The sequence below is a fragment of the Callionymus lyra genome, chromosome 11 (assembly GCF_982586985.1).
Source record: "Callionymus lyra chromosome 11, fCalLyr1.hap1.1, whole genome shotgun sequence".
NCBI lineage: Eukaryota > Metazoa > Chordata > Actinopteri > Syngnathiformes > Callionymidae > Callionymus > Callionymus lyra.
The window spans coordinates 13242306-13266358 of record NC_141828.1 but is presented as its reverse complement, the minus strand read 5'-3'; the positions used below and the strand labels follow the sequence as shown (position 1 = coordinate 13266358).

The 24053-nt window shown below is 39.8% G+C and overlaps 1 protein-coding gene across 1 annotated transcript in view; it reads left to right on the top strand.

Annotated features, from left to right (window-relative positions):
* The window catches only part of disc1 (DISC1 scaffold protein), a 50664-nt gene that overhangs the window by 21042 nt on the left and 5569 nt on the right, over positions 1-24053 (top strand). The window contains exons 10-12 of the mRNA XM_087802767.1: positions 7658-7718; positions 16158-16383; positions 19176-19220. Coding sequence (XP_087658893.1) covers positions 7658-7718; positions 16158-16383; positions 19176-19220 — 332 coding nt within the window. The remainder of the gene's footprint in view (positions 1-7657; positions 7719-16157; positions 16384-19175; positions 19221-24053) is intronic.

The window sequence follows — 24053 nt, the reverse complement described above, 5'->3', positions numbered from 1 at the left end:
AAGAGAATCCCCGGTAATAACGCCTCCCTTTGAAAAACAAAGGGAATGAGGTGGGTTAACACACCACCATGTGGGAAGAGTTAATGATCTCTTGCTCAACTACACAATATGGCAGTCGGCACAGCTTCACATGTGTTGCTGAATCCAAGCGAGGGGCTCATTAAGCTGTCATCCTATTTGGTAATAAGGAGTTGGCACACGGGAGTTGGAATCGGATCGCCCACAAACAGCACATTACCATTCCTCTAGCTGGAGGGCCCCAAAAAATGAGCGTGTACTCCACACTCAAGATGGACATTGAAGAATTTGCCGGCCTTACCTCAAACACTTGTCGTCATAGGACAAAAAAACCCCCCCAAAACATGCTGTTTTTTTTAAAGCTAATAGGGGGAAAAAAAAAACTGAAATCCGGTTCAACACACTGAGCTTGAAGTGTGTCTCTGCCCGATTCGTAACGTCTGGCGTTTTTTGGCCCTACAGCCATTACGTTCTTAATTGCCATCGGCACAAGTGCCAATGAATACCCAAGCCATTAAAGCCAGAGGTTTGAGTTCCCGCTGAGAGTATAATTTGGTCCCCAAGAGAGATCTCAAGTGATGCTAAATTTACCAATAAATAATTGAAGAGCCGGAGATGAATCAATGACCCCCAAGAGGGGGGCAGGAGGGGGGGAGGGGTTGTTGCAGTGTGTCTCTGGATTTATGCAAAACATTCTGCTAACTATTATTTAAATCCTTTGTTAGTGAGCAGACAGTATGTTCTGCATTAGTCAGGTAATTTGGTTATCTGTAATAAGGACAGTTAGCAGCAGGCCTGACGTACCGGGGTAACACGTTTAATTAATTTTCGCTGAATCCACACCCTCTATTCATTATTACCTCCCTTCCCTCACACACAAATACACACACTCCATTTTTACACTTTGAGAGCCCATTTCGGAGCCAGCTGAACAACTGAAGTGCACGTCCAAATACAGCACTCTAAGTTATTAAACAAATGCAATTTTTTTCTCTTAATGGAGTGCCGTTGGTAAAGCTGAGGATATATATGATTTATTCATTTCTCCGCCTCATTTTCGGGTGCTTCTGTTGAGAACAGGATGGGATATGTGACAGCTCCTCTTCGTGAGAGGGCATTAATGATCGAGAGAGGTGAAGTGGAGCAGCGAGAATCTTACCTTATTTTACTGTTGTTTTTCAAATATTGTCCTTTTTTAAAATCAGGAAGCAATAATGATTAGTTTCATTGTGTAAATGTAAGCTCATAAAAGTTTATTATAAAATGGTATTGTAATTTATTTTCTTATTTTCCAGGATACCCCATTTTAGAAAATAAGCACATACCAATCTAGAGATTCATGATACACTGTCCTTGCCACTGATACACAGGCCACTAGATGGCACTACTTGTACCTCTGCACAGTAATCTTTGGCTTTGAATTGGTGATGGTCTGATAAAGCTTCGTGAAGCAGTGTCATGTTGTTTAGAGGTCAGTAGGTGGTGCCATTGGTTTAAAAATGATGTGATGTTTAATTAGAACAGTTGTTGAAAAAAAATGAAAATAGTGTAGACACCGCCATCTAGTGGACTCTGAAAATAACGAGACTGCTTCATGAGGCTGCATCAACAAACTTCCTTGAAGCACAAATTAATGTCACTTCGGATCATTTTTAGAATGTAGGCTTCACCTACTGAGCACTGAAATCTGCGACACTGTATCACGAAACCTCATGAGCCGTTTCATGAAACCTCATTATTCAGAGGTTTAGAGACGGTCCAAGTTTTGAAAAGATTATCATTAACTGACTAGCACTTCTGAAGCTAAGGGTGTAGCGTAAAGTATAATAATTATAGCACAAAAATTCTCCTCCCTTCGACACACTCATACACCGGTGACACTTTTGATTTTTATCTTGCGACATTGTTTCGTCGATTATAATCTCCATTGCTTAATATTACCTTTTAATTAAACTAAACCTACAAAATGTTCCTCACTTGTGTTAATGACACGCATTGGTGTTAGTTTCACGTCCAATTTGAATCAATATTTAATGTTGAGCCACCTTTAACAAAAATTTAACAAAATTACATGCCGGGTCAGAATATCCCCCCAGGTCCTAGGCTTGAACGGTTAGAAGATGAATAATGTTTACTTGTCATCGAAGGGGTTGAAACAAATTAACAATTTTATGCCAAAGGCACTTAAACATGACAATGCAACACTTAACACTTGTGAATAAGAGGGGTTGTTAAAGTGCCAAGATAAGATGTTTGTTAATTGACTACTTTACTTTAGAAAGCGTCTGGAATAATGGGAACTCTGTGATAACATTCTACAAATACTAGCAAGATTCTGTGATGGACAGCGACTGTAAAGTGGCAAAGGGTATTTTAAATTTGGAAAAAATCTGATTGAGGAAGCATTCTATTTATTTTTTGGTGATTAAAACAAATAGTGCAAACAGTTCCTGTATATCAAGACATACTAGTGGGGCTTCCTACAGAGTTGTTCTGGGAATACACAACTTAAAAATAAGTATTTTGTCAAACCAGTGACACATTGGAGTTGATAAGGTGATAATTAAAGCATCTGTGAGATGCTGTATACATTCATGGACCTGTCTCCAGTTTATTGACAACAATTCTGCTGAAGCATTTTATCTTTTATAAAGCATAAATCAGTGAGGTTTAAACTCGAGCTGGAACCAAGTGCAGATGCAAGAACCAAACGATAGACAAAAAGGGAATAAATCTAAAGGTTTAATCACAATAGTAATAAAAATAAATGCAATTTCTCAAGTGTCAATCTTATTGTCCGAAGCCGGGCGGACTACGAAACTGAAGGAGATTGAAAAAAATAAATAAATAAATAAAATAAGACAAAAAGTAGGCCCAGGAACTAGGAAGACAAAAACACTGAATGAGAAAAAAGTAATCCAGGAAGAGAGAAATATAGAACGTACACACCAGGTAGTGACGCTTACTTACTTATAATTTGGCGCCTGTTGCTGCAGGAGATGTGGCTTTAGACTCTGCTGCCGAGTTGGTGATCGTTTGACGATCTATTGCTGCTGTGAGAGCAACAGGCGCCGTGGAAACATAAGAGTGACAAAACAAGTTTCGAAGTAAAATAGTTTTAAAGAAAAAACTTTTACTTCAACAGTTTACTCTTGTTAATCGGCGTTAAGACAAACTTGTAAGGACATGTTTTGTACTCGAAACCATGTCTGCTGAAGTTTATTTTACTGGTAAAGCTAGAATAGATGTTCAAAGGTAGACCAAGCCCAAGCAAAACTGTTACATGCAGCCTTTTGTTGGTCAGATTTGTTGTGCGTTCTTGTCCCCTCGCCAGCCACAATCTGAGTCCGTCTCCACGTCCATTAAGGCTTGTGTGATACGAGTCTATCATATCTGTCAGTAAAAGGACTACTGTTTAATTCACATGCATTTGTATATAAGCCGAGTGTGTAAGTGCTGACTGCGGCGCTGCGACGCCCGAGCAGCCGGCGCTTAAATACATTAATCACAGTCGGTGGCTTCGACTCAATTACAAAGACACACCATTTCTCTTCTGCCTTATTGTGCGCCGGCTTTTAGAGCACGCATAACACCGGTGCCGTGATAACACGCGAGAGGTGATTCTAATTTGTTCGACAACACGAGCGCCTGCCGCAGATGTTTGCAGCTTCTCTTGTTACGGACCTGCGAGGAGATCACTGCATCATTCACATGTAATTAGAGGAATCGTCCAAATGCTCGTAATGCATACGGGAATCCAAACACATTTTCTTTGCTAACTAGCCAAGGCTCATTACATCGCATAACGGTGTGATCAACGGTTGCATTAAGAAGTTCATAAAGAAAACAGAGAGCGTTAAGAATAGATGTGAGCTGAAGAATGCAAGATGACGCACGACTCTTTCATGCATGTTGTCTCAAATGCATGTAGTTAAGCCCAGAAACAATACTGACGAAACATTACTTGGACAAAACATGTTCATTTTAGTTTTTATGCTTAATGTATTCTTTAATTTTCTGCTGCTTATTCCCTTTTGAAGGTCGCAGGGGGGCTGGAGCCTATCCCAGTTTCTTCAGGCGAGAGTCGGGGGACACCCTGGACAGGACGCCAAGACACACAATCATTGACACACACACTCATACCTACGAACATTTTCCCCCCAAGTTCCCTATCAACCTCTATGTTTTTGGACTGTGGGAGGAAACCGGAGTGCCGGGAGTAAACCCACGCAACACGGGGGAGAACATCCAAACTCCACATAAAAAGGTCACAAGTTGGCGCCCTCTGGACCTCACTATCAAGCCTTTAAAGAAAACAGTTTTAAGTTTTTGGGAAATGTATTGAAGCACCAGAACCATTTGAGAAGTAACAGTTTGGCACTGGTATCAAATAAAACCTAAATGATACCCATCACCTGTCAAAAAAACACAATAACACTGAGGAATCCCATGAAGTTCCTTGGCAAGGTCGCCAAATATCTTAGATCTGTATACTACCTAACTGAGCCGATATCACTTACGGTGCTTTTGTTATCCACAGTTCCAGCACTGTCAACTTTTTTTTTCACCAGACCTGCTACCTACTTGTGGTGGGTGAGTCCATCATGACATAGTACCCCGAAAATCGGAGGCAATGGTGTACTTACCAGAAACAGAAAGGTTTGGACCTTGTCCACAGAACAACTTCTAGACCAACTTACCATACTCCTTCTCACATTGTTTTAAAAATACTCCTGGTTTGTATCTTGTGTTGGGAGCTGCGTAGACGACTCTTCAGTGACGTCACTTTCTGACCAATCGGTGGCCTTTTTTTAGCCAGCTCGGCTCGCTTGGAACGAAAGCATAGCAGGTACTAAAAGATAGTATCTTTACCATCCGTCGAGTTCAGTAGAGTAGGGCTAAGACGAGCCATAGGGAAAAGGTCACTATCACAACATCAGGATATTAAAGTCACAGTTCATGTGGCTTCAAAGCTACTTTACTTAACATGCTTTACAGCTTAAACATTTGTAGTTTGTCGTTCAGGTGATACAGTCACGATGAGGTTAAGTCTGAAAACCATTGAAGTATTGATGAAATTGTGTCTTTGTTACATGATAATGTAGATTCTAATATAAGTTATAAGTTGAGCTCCTTCCTTATATATCGTGAAGGCCGCTGTGAGGTTCTTTTTAACAATATCCCGCACAGTTCTTCCCTCCTTTATGAAATTCTTTCGTGTCAATTTTATTCACATGGCCTGCCAATGATAGCAGCCACCCACAGCCTCAAAGGAAGTGCTGAGGTCTGACTCCACTTAGCACAGGAGGAGGCTGAGCCACTTCATGCCTTGTCCAACTCTGTTTAGAAGATAGTATTTTCATCTGTCACACCCCGGGAAGGTTTCTCCAGAGGTTGGCATGGAGACAGGATGGAACATTGGCTGGATTATGACACTATCTATTTATACATTAAATCAAGACACTTATGTCCGACACCTTTATCATTTAATTTGATTGACGTTCTCAGATAATCATCTTTCAAGTTTTGCTAAAAACCACTGCTGACTTACTTCTGAGCCCAAGTCAAACCCGCAAAGCCCGGCATGTATAATTCACCAGATATCTCTGTGCATGCTGAGTAAGAGAGTCATCATAAATGGACATGACGTGACTCGACAACTCTGTAATAAGAGCGAGTGAGTCTCTTGGTTAACTATGCAGTGAGCTGCAAAACCTGCTCGGAATGATTTGCTAAAACTTTATTTTTCCGACACAGAAGGTGAAATAAAAAACAGGAATATTCACATTAATCTAAAGTAAAGGTTGCACCGACGGTCAGTGGTACTTGGGTTGTATTCTTCATTAGGCATCAGCACCTTTGCCAAAGTGTGATGATTCAGTACTGATAACTTGCATAAGAGACATAGCTGGAGAACAGCCTAGTTTCGTTACCATGGCGCTCTACCTATACATATATAGCGCATTGTCAATTAGAGGCGATGCCTGAAAGACTGGAAGGTAAATCTCCATGGAAATGTTCTTCAAGCACTTCCAGCTACTTCAAGTTAAGATTAATTATAGGATGTATTATAGCATTGAATGTTTCCCTTTTGTGCATTAGTCATTTTATCCCTATCCTTGCTTTGGTTTTTTATTAAGTAAATTAGTATTGCCCTTGTTCTTTACCTTGTAACTAGCAGGCTATTGACACCTAAGGGTAAGTCTTAAAAGGTTCTATATAATATTAATTTTAAGAGAATGTGTTTCGAACTCATGGCCAAATCATTTTTTCAGTAAAACTGAGTTTGAAGTTGAGGATTTTATTGGGAATTTGACGCTCCTCGTTCTAGTGACGGTCTGATGAAGCTTCATGAAGCAGTGTCATTATTGTCAGAGTCCACTAGATGGCGGTCTCTGCACTATCTTCCTTTATTTGGAACAACTGTTCTAATAAAACATCACATCATTTCTAAACTGATGGCGCCACCTACTGACCTCTAAACAACACGACACTGCTTCATGAAGCTTCATCAGACTATCAATACTTTACACTTTACAGTTTGTTAAATATAAAATGGGTTTGACCAGCTGTCAAAAAGTGTAACCCTTGTGTAAAACGGGTCACCTTGACCCTGTGATCTGGAAAAAATGAACAAAAAAATGTATTTGTGGTATCCCTTGTGTTGACTCTGGATTAAGGTGAATGACCTCCACCACTGCATATGTATTTATGGAAGCCAGGGAGGTCGTTCACCTTGACCCTTGACCCAAGGCAACGCAAGGGATACCACAAACACATTTGTTTTCGGCGCCTCCGGGTCACCTTGAACCAGAGACAACAAAAGAGATATCGGCCCCTTGTTTGACACCCCTTTTTCTGAGGTTTAATTTTATTTAATTCACAGAGGAGTGTTTCTTTTAATTAAAAAAATAATATCGCATTTAATACAAATTCTCAACCATTCAAGTGTTGAATGTTTTCCTCACTGGAACAGGGTTTGACTAAATATCTGCACCTCCGAGTTTGAAAAGCAGCATAATAGTGCATGACGAATACAAAAATATGAAACCTAAGAACGGTATAATTCGTGGTATCTGTGCATTGTGTTCAGAGCTGTGAAGTTGGCGCTGGGGGAGGTTAGTTCTCATGTTTAATACATGAGCTCATTAACGGCGTTGGGCTCGCCCTCCTCTCCAGCCCGACTAACACTTAGCCAGCCTGGCTCCTCAGGCGAGGCCCCCGATGCTGCCAGGACCGTGGAAGAAAAAGGCAACACACATGGACCATCCATCCCACTTGATGCCCTTCGGAAAATCTGGCACGATACCAGCACCGGCGCGTTGATTAAATCCCATGTAGGCCTCAGGGTATCTCCAGTATGGTCCGACGTAAAGATGGTGATCTGGTGTCAGACGGGTCTTCGATTGGACCGACGTTATAAGAATCATAAACATTTTATAAACTCAACATAGGATTTTTTTTTTGTGTTGTCAGTACAGGATAAAAGAATTAAATAATATAACACACAAAATAATCAATAGAAAAGCACCAACAACTGCTACTTTACTATACTATACTAAACTGTATTTTGTTCTTGGATATTACTCATGATTTGTAAATGTGTTGCCATGATTCTAAGTATTTTTCTTGATTACAGAAACACGACTAAAAGACAACGCGACCAAGTACATCGAACTACTGGAGGACAAACTGCACAGGTAATGAATTAAGATTAACTTCTTCTCGATACTTCACCTCATACTTCTGGAGATCTGATCTTACACATCTGGGTGTTGGACTTCACTCCCTACTTTCCTTTCTCCAGTTTTTGATAAGAAACTTAAATGACTTAATTGTTTTAAATAACTGGAATTTAAAGAAATAGCTTAGATTGGTCAAAGTGCTTGTGGGGAACCATATCTGTTGCCATGACTATATTTATTTAGCCCTCATAAGGTCAGGAAAAAATACAAAACTAATCATGTAAACATATTTAATAACACTAACAAACTGTTTAACTACTGTATTTTTCAAGTTCAACTCTAGACATATTAATTTCTCCATTTTTTTCATTTTCAATTTTTTTGCCTCTGTTATATATATTATCATATTGAAATAAATTATATGTAAATGTTTTTGCCACATTTCACTTGTCATTTATACTTAAAAAAAGTGATATAAATATTTAAAATAATATATATTAATTACATAAATGTTATACAATGCTCCTTCCCAGGTGCAAAACAAATAGACTCAAGGACTCATTCATTCCTCGGGCTATTAAATTGTACAATTCTGAGTTCGGGGGCAGGAGTGGAGTAAAAGTATCTGGATGTTCTGTTCTATGTTAGTCTTTGTATCCTTTGTCTTTGTTTCTTTTTCTTTGATCTATTTTCTTTATCTTTATCTTTAGACTTAGATTGTATCATCTTGTTCTTTCTCTTTATTTCTCTTTATTATTGTTCTTATTTTATTTTGATTTATTTTTTTATGAAAAATTGCTGTATTTGCTGTGGCTATTGGAAAAAAAAAATCCCGAAGGACACCTCCTGAGGGATCAATAAAGTTCTACCTTACCTTACCTTACAATAGACAATGATATACTGCTATAAATAAATATTTAAAAATTACATTTAAATACCTAACCCTGAGATGATGTTCCTGTGTATGTGAGCAAACAGGAATCTCTGTAATGCTTCCTCTTCTTTGTGCTGTTTGTGAAGGATGTGTCTGTGCACCGTATGAACTACTCGAGTCTTCACAAGAGCAGGTTCGGGTCAACCGGCTTTACTTTGTGCTGGATAAAAATCTGTATTTTGGCCGGTTGACCCCTGTCTCTCCTCCGTGGAGTTTTGAAGGGGCCAGATTCTGACTCTTCATCCTTGAAGAGGCAGATCTCTTTGGATGGATGAGTCAGGAACACTGCGGGGATTCTGTTGTTGACGGTCATGCAAACAGAGGTCTGCCTGGTCAAAGAGCAAAGAGGTTGTGATCTTGATGTTCAGCAGGGATGCACATCAGGAGCTCGCTTGTCAATAGACATGCTGTTTGCTGGGATGTTGTTTTTTTTTAGAATACCTCATGTTGGAACATTTAGTATGAAAATAAGTGCACATTTACTAGGAGAACTAACACAAATAGCATCTTTCTCAAACACAAACCGATTAAAACAGTGTATAAATCAGTTTCTAATTAATATAAAACCAGTACCAATACAGTAGACGGGTGTCAAACTCATTCACACAAAAGTAAATATAAAATCTATTAAAGCAGTCAAGGTCACAGGCCAAACAAAATGTAAATTAAAAGTATCAGTTTGTGATATTTTCTTTTTCAATGCCTGAGTTAGCAATTGATCCCAAACCTGTTTTGCCCCGCAGACAGGTTTAAGTGTCTTGAAGAAAAAACAAACTTTAAGTGCATAATAATACATTTTACCATAACACATGAGCGGATCTGATCTGTTTTTAATAAAATCAACGTGCGTTTTTGCACTTCTGCGTCGTACGTCCGCAACAGCTTGTTGGTGAAGAGGTTTTTTTTTTTTTTTGGACGGACGATGGACCAGCCATTCAGGTTAAAAAACAAACAGATCCAAAATGTTATTGACACCCCCTGCATAATAATGGAATAATAAAACTCTATTTTTATCAATTTTTGGTCCATTTATTTCATTATAACAAAATAAAAAGCTAAATTTACTCTGTTGTAACTTTTTCTTTTATTGAAAGAATATTTCCCCAGGTGAGCAGGTGACATTTCAAAATGTTCTTCGTACATGGGAAGTATAAAATTTGTGAGATCCTGTGGGTCTTGTGGGCACTGTACCACAAATGAAGCCTGTAAACATTGACGGACAGCAGCAACGTAACCAAGGACACGGGATGATACAGTGCCCATCCACGCCTAATAATTGAGGGAAAACGCTGAATCAGCAGGAGCCTGAGACTGGTTTCTCTGCAACAAGATGGTCCTATATAGAGTTAACATTTTCTCTACCTTACTTATTTTTGAGTAAATAGAGAGTCAGATGCTCGTAGGAGGAAAATTGGTACCGGTCTCTAGCCAAGTGGTGGGGGACGACCGCTTTAAGGCATCTGAAAACTCTTAACCCCCATATTTGTGACGACCACTCACACCAACACCTGAAATTGTTTGGTTCTGTGGTCAAAGAAAAACCAGATGGTGGAGGAAAACCCATGAAAGCTCCATATAAAATGGTTTTCTCCATCATCTCTGGGTAAGAAAAATGGAGGTAGACTGTCGTGCTGCAAATGTTATCAACAGTTTTAACGTACATCACAGCTGCTGGACTTGACAGCAGTTGAGAGAAGGATTGAGGAAGCAGGAAGGAGCAGAACCAGATTAGTACCAGGGTGAGATATCTGGTCTCCTTGGAGACGGCTGGTTTTTGAAAATAGAAGAAGAAAAACAACCCTAAAAAACCAACTCAATTATCTCCTCCTTGCTAAAGACAAGACGGGGATGTTAGAGCGCCACAGATGCTGCATGTGTGTCACCAGAACAAAAAAAAAACACATTTTATTCAGATTAGCGAGGGTTATTTAATACATTATGTAGATGCTTCATTAATGAAGAACCTCTTGTATTTTCCCGAACATTTTGTCATATCCCCATTGAGATGCGCCTCTATTTATCATATTCCATTTGTACCATGCAAATGACAGTAATTATTAAAATACTCTGAATGCAAGGAAGACAAATTGAGGACTTCCTGGAAGCATCTTGGAGAGTAAAAAGGCTCCATTAAAAGGAGCACAAAGAGGGTAAAAATAAGAGACAGAAGTGGATTTAAACCTTCATTCACATGTGCTCTCTGTCTTCCAATAGACCTCACACCACAACCAGTAGCAGATTTGCATTAGCACCTATTATTCGCACCTCTGCTGGGAGGGAGAATATTGGAAAGTCCATATAATAGAAGGTCTCAAAAAACCTAAATTAGAATTACATTTTTTTCCCAATGTCCCAATTTCATATGAGTTGATGAATTTATAAGCTTTAATTACCATGCTATCTTTATCTAGTTATTTTCTTCTAAACCATTTCAAAAGTTACATGACTTCAATTCTCTTGGATCTGTCCTCAGCCTTTGACTCAGATGATCACCAGATCCTGTTGAGAAGACTGAGGGATGAAGTGGGACTGTCTGGGTCTGTGTTAGAATGGTTCTCATCATAACTTTCTGGGCGCAGTTTTAGTGTATCTGCCAATCAAATGAGGTCTGAATCGGCAGATCTTTCGTGTGGAGTCCCTCAAGGTTCTTTTCTGGGTCCTTTATTGTTTTTGCTGTACTTGATTCCCCTGGGTAAAATCATCAATTCAATATGGATGATGGAGATTGCACAGTACAAACAGTAGGTAAAAATGAACATTTTAAAATGTAAAAGACACACCAGATGGCAAAGACACACCAGATGGCAAGGAAGCGATGAACTTTGAAAAATCACAAGAACTAAACTTTGGTTCCCCATGAACCGTTCCCGGTTTCCCAGAAACTACCTTAGAAACTATGTTCTCCAGGCAGTACTTGACCTTACAAAGATAACACAGACAACTTTGAGATACTGTGGCGCCAACCACTTCATGGATGGATGGATGGATTGTGCAAGTATATAAGTATACGCACTGTTAAATACAAAAGTGTTCCAAATTCTCCCAGTGTCTCCGTTCTTGGCTACACCTGTGTCGGTGCGCGACATTTACCCTGACACACTGGGAGCTACAAACAAGCTTAAAATATCGACTTATAACATTACTTTCTGTAATATTTCTCATGATGGGGCTTTGATACAAGCGGCAGGACATTATGTGAAGACATTACAGACAAGCATTATGGAGGTATTTAGACGGGGAAGACGAAGAAAAGTCGCGTGATATATGGACATACCGTATTTTCCGGACTATAAGACGCTCCAGAGTCGCAACAGCCATAAAATGCATAATAAAGAAGGAAAAAACATTTATAAGTCGCACTGGAGTATAAGTCGCATTTTTGGGGGAAATTTATTTGATAAAATCCAACACCAAGAACAGACATGTCATCTTGAAAGGCAATTTAAAATAAAAATAGAATAGAGGCAACAACAGGCTGAATAATTGTACGGTATGCTTACGTTACATGACACAACTGAGAACGTGCCTTGTATGTTAACATAACATATTAAGAGTTATTCAGATAACTATAGCATAAATAACATGCTAAGAAGTTTACCAAACCATCCATGTAACTCCAAATAACTAAAATTCAATGAAATCTTCATCCTCGGTGTCACTTTAAAAAAAAACTCTGCTAACTCCGGAGGTAGAAGATGCGGCGCTTCCTCTTCTACGTCGAAATTATCAACACAGGCCTAGAGCGCCCTCTTGCGGTTCAGTGTGAAAATAACATGTGAAATGATATACCGGTAATAATGTGTTAATAATTTCACACATAAGTCGCTCCAGAGTATAAGTTGCACCCCCGGCCAAACTATGAAAAAAACTGCCACTTATAGTCCGGAAAATACGGTACATTTATGCCTGTAAATCCTGAAAAAACACGGATTACTCGGAAAATTCTCCCTTAGTCGACATTAGTGTCCGAAGAAAATAAGTTTGACTTTTGAGTGAACTATTACTTGAAGCTTCTAGCATATGTCGTAAGTCCTCTTTATGCAGACGACTGACTACTGTTCTATGCAGTTGATGGTCCCCGTCCCCCCCCCTTACAGCTGCTTGTGAAGAGCAACGCTGTCACTCAGCCTCCCCACAGGGGTCCTCAGAGACCATAGAAGGAGTGTGCCTTCCTGTCGGTCTTTCTTATTACCGGGTCGTCAGCAGGCAGCACGCCCCGCCACTGTCAGATGGTAGAGTCGACCGGCTGCCACCAATTAACCCCTGAACGAGGTTCTTATCGAGACAACGTAAGAGATCAGCGTCACCGGGATCTTCTCGTGGTCCGGCATTCAGTTGTCAGCGCCATCTATTTGCCGATGAATAATGTTGTAATTAAGAGTCATTGTGATGGAAATGGCTGATACTGACATTTCGACGAAGCCAGATGGAGTTACAGGCCGGTACAAGTTAAGTGTATCAAACCACACCGTGTGTGTGTGTGTGTGTGTGTCTCTATTCATATCAGGGGAGACCAATAACAATGGCGCGGCTCACTGAGCGCGCCCCCACTTTAGCATGATTCAGAAGCAACGGCGTAGAAGTTCTCCATTGTTGAGCGCTGTAGGGCAGAGACGAGCAATTTTCTTTTGTCCTGGTGCCAGATGAAGGTCAGAGAGGCGAGCGTTGGCAGCGTTGGCAGCCTTTTCAGGTGAGAGACGGACTGGAACACAAGTGGCATTCAGTTTTTCAGTGGTTCCCCATCAATAGATAAGAGGGAACAGAGAGAGTTAAACAACACCGCCGGGATGGATTAAGTTATGAGTAACAATGAGTGCAATTTTAAAATGTAACCACAAGGCAGGTGAAAACTCGCAAAAATGTTGAAGGCGGAGATGAATGTTCTCAAAGAGCCGCGCAGGAACCTCGATGTTTGATAAGAGACTCAATACATAATGAAAAATGAGTCCTTAAGGATATGCAAAAACAAGGTTGATGTGAAATGCTTGAATAAGTTTCCGGTTTTGAAAGGCCTTTTGTCCACAAGAATCCAATTTTCAGTCAGTTAAACCACAGGTTTTTTAAGGGTATCAGTAGTTATGTGAAAGCTGTTGAACATATAAGAATTGAAGGGCAAACGATGATTACGAAACCAAAATGGAATCCCTATTACCTATAAATCATAAAAAACATATAACAACATTAGCTAAAACCAGAAATTGGAGCATGTACCCGTCGAGAAAATACCGTCAAGGATTGGACGGATTGTCTACCTTACAGACCCTCATTTGGTAATAGTTCTTTGAGACTAAGAAACAGATTTTGAAAATGAAAACAATATGTTTTCCTGCTGAAACTTTGGTCAACTTGAGCCAAACTCTTTAAATGTATTTTAAAGAAACTGGTAATTGGTCAAACTCCATTGTTCATTGCAGATGATTCGTCTTCACGTCCTACAGAGCTTAATGCATAATTAAATCTAGACCTGTTAAGTAAACGGAAATACGATAAAGAATATTCGTGGGTGAGAGAAAATATTTGTATGGATCCAAATCAGCTCTAAATCCATTTTGCTCCCAATTTACAGTATGTTATATTTTTGTTTGGTTTTTAACCACTTGTTCAATACTTTATCACTTTCTGGTGAGAACACTAGAATACCTACAAGCATATCACATGAACTACATTGTTTAGATTCTACTTCATGTTCTTTTAAGAGAAGATTTTCATGGAGAATTTAATTAATTAAAAATGCATTAAAAAAAAGAAGTTTGTTAAGTTATTCATGCAACAAGTAAATGTGACTTTACATGAGATTTAACAAATCTAAATGAGAAAATGTATTTGATTTATTCTTTGATTCATGATACATTATTTAAATACTAAGATAAATCTGAAAAAAAAATGATTAGGGGCTGTGTGCAAAACACTGCAAACCAAAGCCAAAACATTTGTTTGGAAATAAGAAGGTCATGTCAGGACACAGTCATCTCTTTAATGAACCTGTTGCATTGTTATATCTTTTTTTAATAGTTGAACAAACAATATGAATGTCAAAAACATATGTATTTCCATGTACGTGATTCTAACAGTGAGAAAATACCATATTTTGAAGCAGAGTTTTCTATTAAATGTGATCATTGTGCACATATTCGATCATATTGTCTTTTCACAAGGACTGGACTAAAGAAATCACGCCTTCGGTTGCACTAATTCTCAAATCTCTTTCTTAAAGGTCAAAAAAGCAGAAAGCAGGAGTGAATATACATATATAAAGGTCACAGGTGTCCACAGAGAATCAAGAGGCTCTTTGAAAAATTTGTGAAAACCTTCTTGTGACATGACATCTCAGAATCTGGGATAAAATATTGTTTTGCTCACACGCTTGATGTCACACACAAAAAAAGAGTATCCTTGTATTTGAAGAAATGGCAGGAGAAGATCATCGATTAAACTCTCTCAACTATGACACACAACCTTGTAACAACCACAGTACACAAGATGTCAATCCATAAACTAGATCTACTGAGCTGTGGAAGATAAGATAGACGAGCAGATTGAGCTAATGTTTTCAAACTTTTAAAATCATTAGTGAACTTATTGTTTTCTCCAGCGGTTGTTGGTTAAATATCTGATCAAACTGAGGTGGAGGAGAAGTGAAGTGCATGAATGAGGCTCCTGTTATTCCAATAGAGTGTTATCGGGGACGAGATTGCAAAAGCTGACCCAGAAACTGTTCTATTTTCTGAGCCCTTTTTCTTGTTTTTATTTCTATCATCATGTCAAACAAGATGATGATAAACACAAGGTTTTCTAGACACTGTGTTTTGCCGCTTTTAAAAATTCATTTTTTTTAGAGACATTGATTTTGGGGGCGATTCAAGAGATTTTAATACATTACATTTGCTCTGATTTTATAGCAATTTAAAATCCAAGAACGAGAGGCTGTATGTGCTCCATTCACCAGTGATCGTCTTGATGAAGCTTCATGAAACAGTGTCATTATATTCAGAGTCCACTAGATGGCGGTCTCTGCACTATTTTCCTTTGAACCACTGTTCTAATGAAACTTCACATTATTTTTAAACTGATGGCGCCACCTACCGACCTCTTAACAACATGACACTGTTTCATGAAGCTTCATGAACTACCGTTCACCACAGCTGTGGTCTGGACTTTTTGCCGACAACCTTGGTGGAGATTTAATGTCATCATTTTAGTCTCAAAGTAGAGCCTTTGATACACTCTTTGTTAAGCTTACTTTGGCATGTCTTGATTTATTTACGACTTGTGTAGCATTTTGGAAACCTGTCAACACATCTTGTCCTTGGATTTTTTCGAAAGTAAAGGAAGTTCAAACTAAGTGGGATGCAAATATGAATATTCATGACTCAGCGTTTTGCCACCTGGTGGACATTAATGATTTAAGAATTTAAAAGCAGTTGTGAGTAAATTTGAGCCCCTCAGCTGCGATTTTAAATATATCAACCTAAAAAAAAAAAGGGATTGTGATTTTGTTCATTCTTTCGTTCATCCTGTAGCTGTCCAGGCTTGGAGAGGATCTGGGAGGCCGACCTGGAAGCGTGTCACCTCTTCTTACGGGGTCTTCAGCTGCGAGCGCCCAGCTGCGTCGAGACGGAGGACCCCCCCGCCACCGAAGCCCGGTCGCAGCTGTGCACCGAAGACGAGGAGGACTGCGCCATGTTGACGGCTCTGGGGGGTCGATGGTGTCCTGAAGCCAACTTGCAGAACTCCGAGTTCACCAAGGTATCACACACCCCTCGCAACACGCCACGATCCATCCGTTTTTCACGCGGCCGTATATCCAGTGAGATGCCGCGGTCCGTCCTCGCACGCACTCGTCTCCGAAAGGTCAAACGAGAGCAACAGATTTTGTTTATTTTCCCCGCCTCTCTTCATGCGTGACGTGATCGCTGACCTCACATAGATGCTGCAGTTATACCACTTGACTAGACACGACAGTTTCAGCCGCTGTCAGGAAGCCTGTTGACGCTGGTGGAATGAGTAGACGCATGCATTTGGAGAAGAAAAAAAATGACGCCGCCCGTGGATTGAATTGTGTACGTCTGCATGGTTTTGCATGTGTGCTGGTCCGTCCTACTGCGAGTGGAGGTCCAGCGCCTCGGGGCAGAGACATCCACTCCTCTATTCACACTCCCTACACCCACACAGCAGACAGAGATGGGAACAGAGCCAACAAAGCCCGGTTTAAAAAAAAAAAATCAAAAAATCTTTTATCTTAAAGATAGAGTTGCAAATAAAACAAGAAATCTTGGCATCTGTTCTCCTTCATTACCATCTTCAGATGTTCAAACCCTCACGTCCTCCTTGTAGAACACGTGTTTTCATTTCTGTGTACACCTCACCACTATTATAGAATTTTGCATGAATCTATTTTCTGCTTTCCCTCCTTTGTTTCTCTCTGCCTTTGTCTCGCCTCCTAAAGCCCAGCCCTTCCTAACACTTGTGCGGCGACTCAAAGGTGAGACCGAAGACTCTTCTTTTTGCCAACGCATACAGTCCTCATCAGAAGTTAGCTTCATGTAAAAACACGACAAATTAAATATGTTATAATACGATCCTTGTGGAAATTAACACAGATGTTGACTCATTAGCTAACTCTGTACTGAAGAAAAAAGGTTTTACTCAACAGTTCACTTCTTTTTTTTTTCTGCTATTAAATCATTTAACGCTAATATTCAATATATCTTTTTTGTTTCTAACATTTTTACGTGACAACGAATCTTATTGTCGTCATCATCTTTGCATTTTCAACTTTTGTTCAATTTTATTTACACTTAATTAAACTGTTGATTGTTCTGTTTATATATATATATATATATATATATATATATATATATATACAGTATATAAAAAAATTGGAATATTTAAATTTAAATTATCAAAATTAAATCCGATTTTTAAGTTTTGCAAAAGTTAAACATTGAAATCATTAAGATATTGGACTTATATATGTTTTTTCTGTGGCTTTTCTGTACCAATTTTGTACTTTTTTTTGTACTTTTCCCTCTTTTTTTTCAACAACTCATTACATACATGATAAATATACAACACACATGATACAGACATGAAATGATTAAAATCTTTTGATCATTTTGAGAGCAGATCTAAGATTTTTGGAATGTTGTTAATGTACTTTTTTGTTCTTTTTTAAGTTTAATATATTTCTCCAAATAACTAAACTGATGAATAATAAAGGTTATCTGTTGGGAAGCAATGTTAACTAGTTTCCTTAATTCCATTTGCTAAGTCCCTTAGCCATTGTGTTATCTCAGGGTCAAGGTGACCCAAAGGCGCGAAAACAAATGTGCATGTGATATCCCTTCTGTGACTCTGGGTCAAGGTGAACAACCTCCATCACTGCATATGTATTTATTGAAGCCAGGAAGGTCGTTCACCTTAGGAGTCAACACAATGGATACCATAAACACATTTGTTTTGGGGCCTTTGAGTGGCGGTCCAAAGCCCGGTATCCATATATCAACATACTCAGACAAGATTTCTTGATTCCATATACATTGTAATACTTCTTAAATACTATACTTGAAATGTTTGTCGAAAAATTAGCTTGGTTTGAATTTAGCAAGTAGCTGCAACATCTTGAAGCCAAAATAAGGATGCGCTTCTCTAAATGGTGCCCATGGTTCTCAGTTGAAAAGGGTCCTGTAGGACTGGGGGGTCCCCAACTTCATTATTTTTACGGATCAACCCAGAAATAAAACCAACATTTTGGCAAGTATGACTATGGAGAAAATCAAGTTGTTTTGATTCCAACAAAAAACCTTTCAGACAGTAATAAGCAACCCATGAGAAATTAACTTGTTTATTTTCGTTCTGATCCTGGTCTTTGATCTTTGTACTTTCCCCCAAATAAACAGGACGAGTATTGTCTATTTTGAAAAAAAGCTTACACAGTGATTCCAATTGCATTAGACATGTGTAGGACTTACTGACAGCAGAATTAAGGATTTGTCCGTGGGAAGGAGCACATAAGCTGCATTTGGAAGATTACACGTCGCCGCACCGGCGATGAGATTTCAGCAATAAAAACGCCGGCTTTAACATGATCTAATATCTGATTTTAAAAAAATAAAAAAAGAGGTTGAGTGCACTCATGTTGTTCGAGGAAATTTCATCCACATTAGCCCTGAGATATTAACTTTTCCCATTTCAGATAAGAACTATGTTTGAACTGGCATCTTTATTTGTTGCACTCCGGCGCCACAAATATTATGTTAGCCTAAAGGTATATTAATTAACTCCGTCCTTAATCAAGAATCCCCAATTACACAGCGAGAACTAACAATGGGACGCGCCGTACAGACGAGCCGGCTAATCTATTTTTCTCCTTGTCAGTTTTTGGGGGGGATGAATAATTACAACCTCCGCTCATTAAGATGATGCGGCACACGTACAGTACACTGCCGACATAATTGCATTTTCAATAATTCATGAGCAGGTTTATGGCTTTGCCTCTCCCGCCCCCCCATTACTAATGTCTCTCTTCTTTATTGCAGAAGCTGGAGGAGTTTTTGTTCTGCGTGGAGGAGAACCACCAGGAGGTCGGTAGCGTTGCCGCTCCTTTTGAAATTTGTTTTGTCAGAAGTCACTCATCAGAAGTTTACTTTCGATACGACCTATGAGGAAAGTTGGTGCACGTTCAAAGCCAGGACAATCGTACAGTTGCACCGTCTGACAACAGGTAGCTGTGCAGTGTAAACGCTGCCGGTGTTTGTCGAGGGAGGTGTTGCCGGATCTCAATCCGTAATTTCTTCAAGACGAAGGTTAAATTACCTGGTTAAATATTTGTCCTAACTACACAATCCCAATCTCATATCTTCACTTGTCCGAGTCGTTCGAAAAGTGCACTTAGTCACATATATATATCAGGTTCTAAAAAACGCTGTCGTCGGACAGAATCCTTAAGTAAAGCTAATCTTTCAAGGGAGCCTGACCTCTCTCGCCGTAATGACTTAAAGTAAATGACTCCCACTTAACCGCTGCCAAGCTTCCGTCACAGAGCAGAGTGATCGGCTGAGGGTTTTTATCGGCGTGCTAATCTCTTCTTTAATTGTCCCTTTATCCTCTCAAGGTTTTTTCTTCACTTAATCATTCAAGAACAAGCTCATTATTTGCCCAATGGGTCCGAATTACTCGTTCGAATTGTGTATCCGTTGCAGCTTAAAGGTAAATAGGTTGTTTTAAGTAATGTGTTAAGATGAAACTACTTCTTAAGTATGTAGTACTATGTTGAAACAATGAGTTTCTCAACTCGTACCGCTCGAATAAATCTGATAAATCTTTAGCTTGATAGTTCAAACGTCACTCATTTTCTACTGACCCTCATGTCGTCTAAGAATTGGGATTATTTCCAGGTTAATCGTCTTTTTTAACGTAAAGACTGGAGCTCAGGTTCATCGTCCTCCATACTACTTGTCTGTGATGTCCATCTTGTATTGAAGATTTGACATGAGGAATATTCCCAAATACAATTTAAACAACTCTATATTTCGAGGTTGTTGGCCATTGATAGGCTAGCTGCTAATATGAAGTACTTAAAACCTCCAAATATCTCTGTGGTTGTAATGAATTAACACGCAATGAATTAACAGGCAGAGGTTTGCAATAGACAGTTTAATAAAGGACCAAAATAAACACAATGTAACATACAAAACATCCACACGATGGTTCAGGTCAGGAGCAGACTTTTTATGAAGCAGCACTGATTGGCCTGATAGTCGACAGCCGTGAATCTTGCCAAGCATCGCACTCACCGACTGTCAAGACAGCAACGAAAAAACAGGAAGCGAGGAAAAGACTATACAAACTAAAAGCCCCAGGAAGGGGAACGTGACACTGGTCGTCTGTAACGTCAATCTTGCATTGAAGCTTCACGTCAGCAATTGTTGAAAATGTAAACAAGGCTATTTTGGAAGCTTGTTTTTAGCAGACACTGCTAGGCTAGCAGCCTTAACCTTGACACATATACTTGCAATGTGTTTCAACAAAGAAAGGCTTCAGGCAGGAACTAAGAGACTGATAACTTCTGCTACAAACAAACACAAAATATAGACTTATTTAAGTATTTTTTTTAAACAAATACTCATGTCCTGTCACAGCGCTCAATATATTTCCATCTTGATGCCGAGATGAAAACACAATTAATCCATTTTAAAGTGACATGTATCCTCAAGCTTACCCTAAAGACAATGTTTGTCGCTCCCCCCCACAGGTTCCATAGCAACTCTAACGTCTTAATATTTTGTTACGTTCCAGAAAACATTCATCTGCTTCTCGTCTAACTGTCTAAACCGGTTTCAGCGGCGCGTTGATAAGATCTCACATTATGCAGAGTTTTTCAGGGAATAAGGGGCCGCGACTGTTGTCACTACACACAGTGTTACCTTAAGCAAAACACATCCCCGACGCACTCGCTCGACCCCGTCTGCTGGCAGGAGGATGCGTTGTGTTGACGTTGTGTTGTGGGACAACGGTTCTTATAAGGACAAAGGTTCGCTCTGTAACAGCTTCCAGATATATTTTGAAGACTCCCTCAGACACCAGCAACACTTCCTGGGCTATGTGAAAATAGCCTGGCCCGGGATTATCGTCCTTATTAAGTGAAGGTGTTGATTCGTTAACATTTATATGCGCTAGTGCGTGTGTCATACCCAAGGCCTGGAGGCGGAATCCATCCCGCCAAGTTAATGTAGCCCATGTACTTTAAATAGATACAGTTATTACAAACAGCATTCAATACTTATTGACCAACCAGATCGCCTCTGGTACTACGACGAAAAGTTGGTGGTGAATGATGATACAAAATACATCACACAACTTTTCTCACACTGTTAAGCCTGTCTGGGGTTTGTCATCGTTCAGATTTCTTTAGTGGGATTTGTCCTAAACATCCCAACAGTGAGGGATCCAGGAAGTAGAGATGGGTTGATGACGCCTCATGAAACAGCCATGTAGTGCCATCACTGTATCATGATACAATGAGCTCTCTGCTTTATAATCTTTGGCTCTAATCCACTGTTTCAACGAAACCTGGTATAATTTTCTAATTTAAAGTACCATCTAGTGGCCTTTTAAAAATGTACTGCATCATGATTATAGTATCACAATACACTGTCTTCATTTTGAGACACCACTAAATGGTGCTCTCTGGTTTATAATCTTTGGTTATAATCTACTAATCCAATGAAACATGGTATAGTTTTCGGTGCTATCTAGTGGCCTTCCAAAAATAAAGACAATGTATCATGATACACTTGATAACCCAAACAGACGCACAGTCAATCTCAACAGACTCAGTTTAAGATGAACCAGATGGTCGTGCTACTCACGAGTAAAGTTTCTCCAGCCTGCGGAGAAAACTAATTTCGGCCAATTGTACCCAGGATCTTGACTCTAGGTGAGGGCTGTGGCATTGATAGTTACTAACACGTTTTGGCTTAAGCAAAAGAGAAAGAAACACATTTATTTGAGGGAAAATATGCACCAATATTTACATTTTAAAAGCTATATTTATACAAAGTAGTGTAGAAATACACTGGAGAATAATGTGAACAAACTGATGTTATAGGATAAATATCCGCTGTGAGATGAGTAAGTTGATCGGACATGAAAATGATGCTTTAATGTTGTTTCTTCTTAGTCAGCGGTGCTGTTAAAGGGCAGCGTGTCGCCCTCCGAGAATAGTCCATTAACTTCCTGCTCACCTTTGTTTTCATCACAGCGGTACTTTCCATCGCTCTTGTGTGATGACTCGGAAGTTCAATAACCTTCCATCCATGTCAATTGAATTGAAAAAGCTAAATTACAGGTGTCTGTCTGTCTGTTCGGGGGGGTCCCAGGGAGATAACCTCTGAAGGGAAGAAGATAATGAAGGAATGATTCAAGCTGCTACAGTAGCTTCCAATTGTAATAAGAGCTAATTAAAGCATATTATCGACAACTTTATTAGTTCTGGATGCCGATCGGGGCTTTAATAAAAACCCGAAATCTTTTTCAATTTCACTTCTTAATCTTTTTAATTCTGTTCGCGGCAATCGTAGCCATTAGCATCCGTTTTGATATTGCTAGGTTGTGTTGCCCTAACAACGCTCATGGGAAAGCCACACAATTACGTGCAGCCTTATTATAAATAATAATGGAACACGACCATGTTTACATGCGTGTATAAATCCGGCCCATTATCTCCGCTCGGTTACGCCTTGGTCGTGCTATAAAGACAATGACATTTTTTTTCTTCTCTGAAGTCATTCGTGGCGAAAGAGGAAAACTTCCTGCCGTCGATTCAGGTTGGACAGGCTACAATTAAATATAGAACGGTCGTCATGGCTTCACTCCACGATTGTTTCTCGCCTCCCGCGGCCGTATCGACTTCATGAAAGCTCACTGTGGGCTTCAAAGTAGAGAATCAATCAGCTCCACAAACACCGGGCTCTTATCTGCTGAAGAGGCTCCTACCCTTGACAGCCCGACAACAAACAGCGCAGTAATTCTATAGGTTCACCGGCTTCTCTCTTGTTATCCGAGAACATGGATCCGAGCGTCGCGCAAGGTGACGCCGGAGGACGGATTGTTTGCTCGCTAAATTGTCTCCCGCCGAACCGAGTCATGTCGTCTTTACCCTTTTTTTTTTGTTCCTTCTCTCCTCCTGGCACCTGTAGCTGATTTCCCTTAATAGCATCAAGGATGACCTACAGACATCCTCGTGCCTCTGGCCGGTTGTTGTGCATTTCTGAGGAGAGCGAAGGAGTTACGTCACCCGTGATCTTGATTGTTGTGACACCTCCGAGCTCCGGGGAGTTGATCTTTCCTACCTGCAGCCATGACTCAGATTGTGTTGTCTTTCTCCTTGAACACTGGCAGCATTTGGTCTGTCTGCTCCAAACAACTGAGTCAGGGAACATGTATGTGCAGTTCAAACTAGGACACGGGGTCTTCACACGGGGTCCGCTCTAATCATGAGCAGCACCACTCTGGACGTTCTGCCCCAGTGAACTTTGCTCCTTCGTCGTTCCTCTTCTCCACGTCCTCCTCCAGTTTCTTCCCATTATCCCGGTGTGACCCAGAAAACCTTTAGCAAGAGATGGAAGAAGAATTTATGATCATATAACCCCAGATTAAAGCAGCAGTGTCTGTTTTATCATCATGTATTTTAGGCCTTTTTCTTCTTCCTTCTTCTTCTTCTTCTTCTTCCATCAAACTGATCTCCCTAAACCAGAGTCTTCCCTCTGATGTACCCTTTTCTTATCTTGTCACTTCCAATAACAACATTGATATCTTTGACTCGTCTATCTGAAACCATGTTGCACCCTCCCTGCACTCTCTTCTTCACCACTTACTTATACCAACTATAGAACAATAATGAACGAATGAATGAA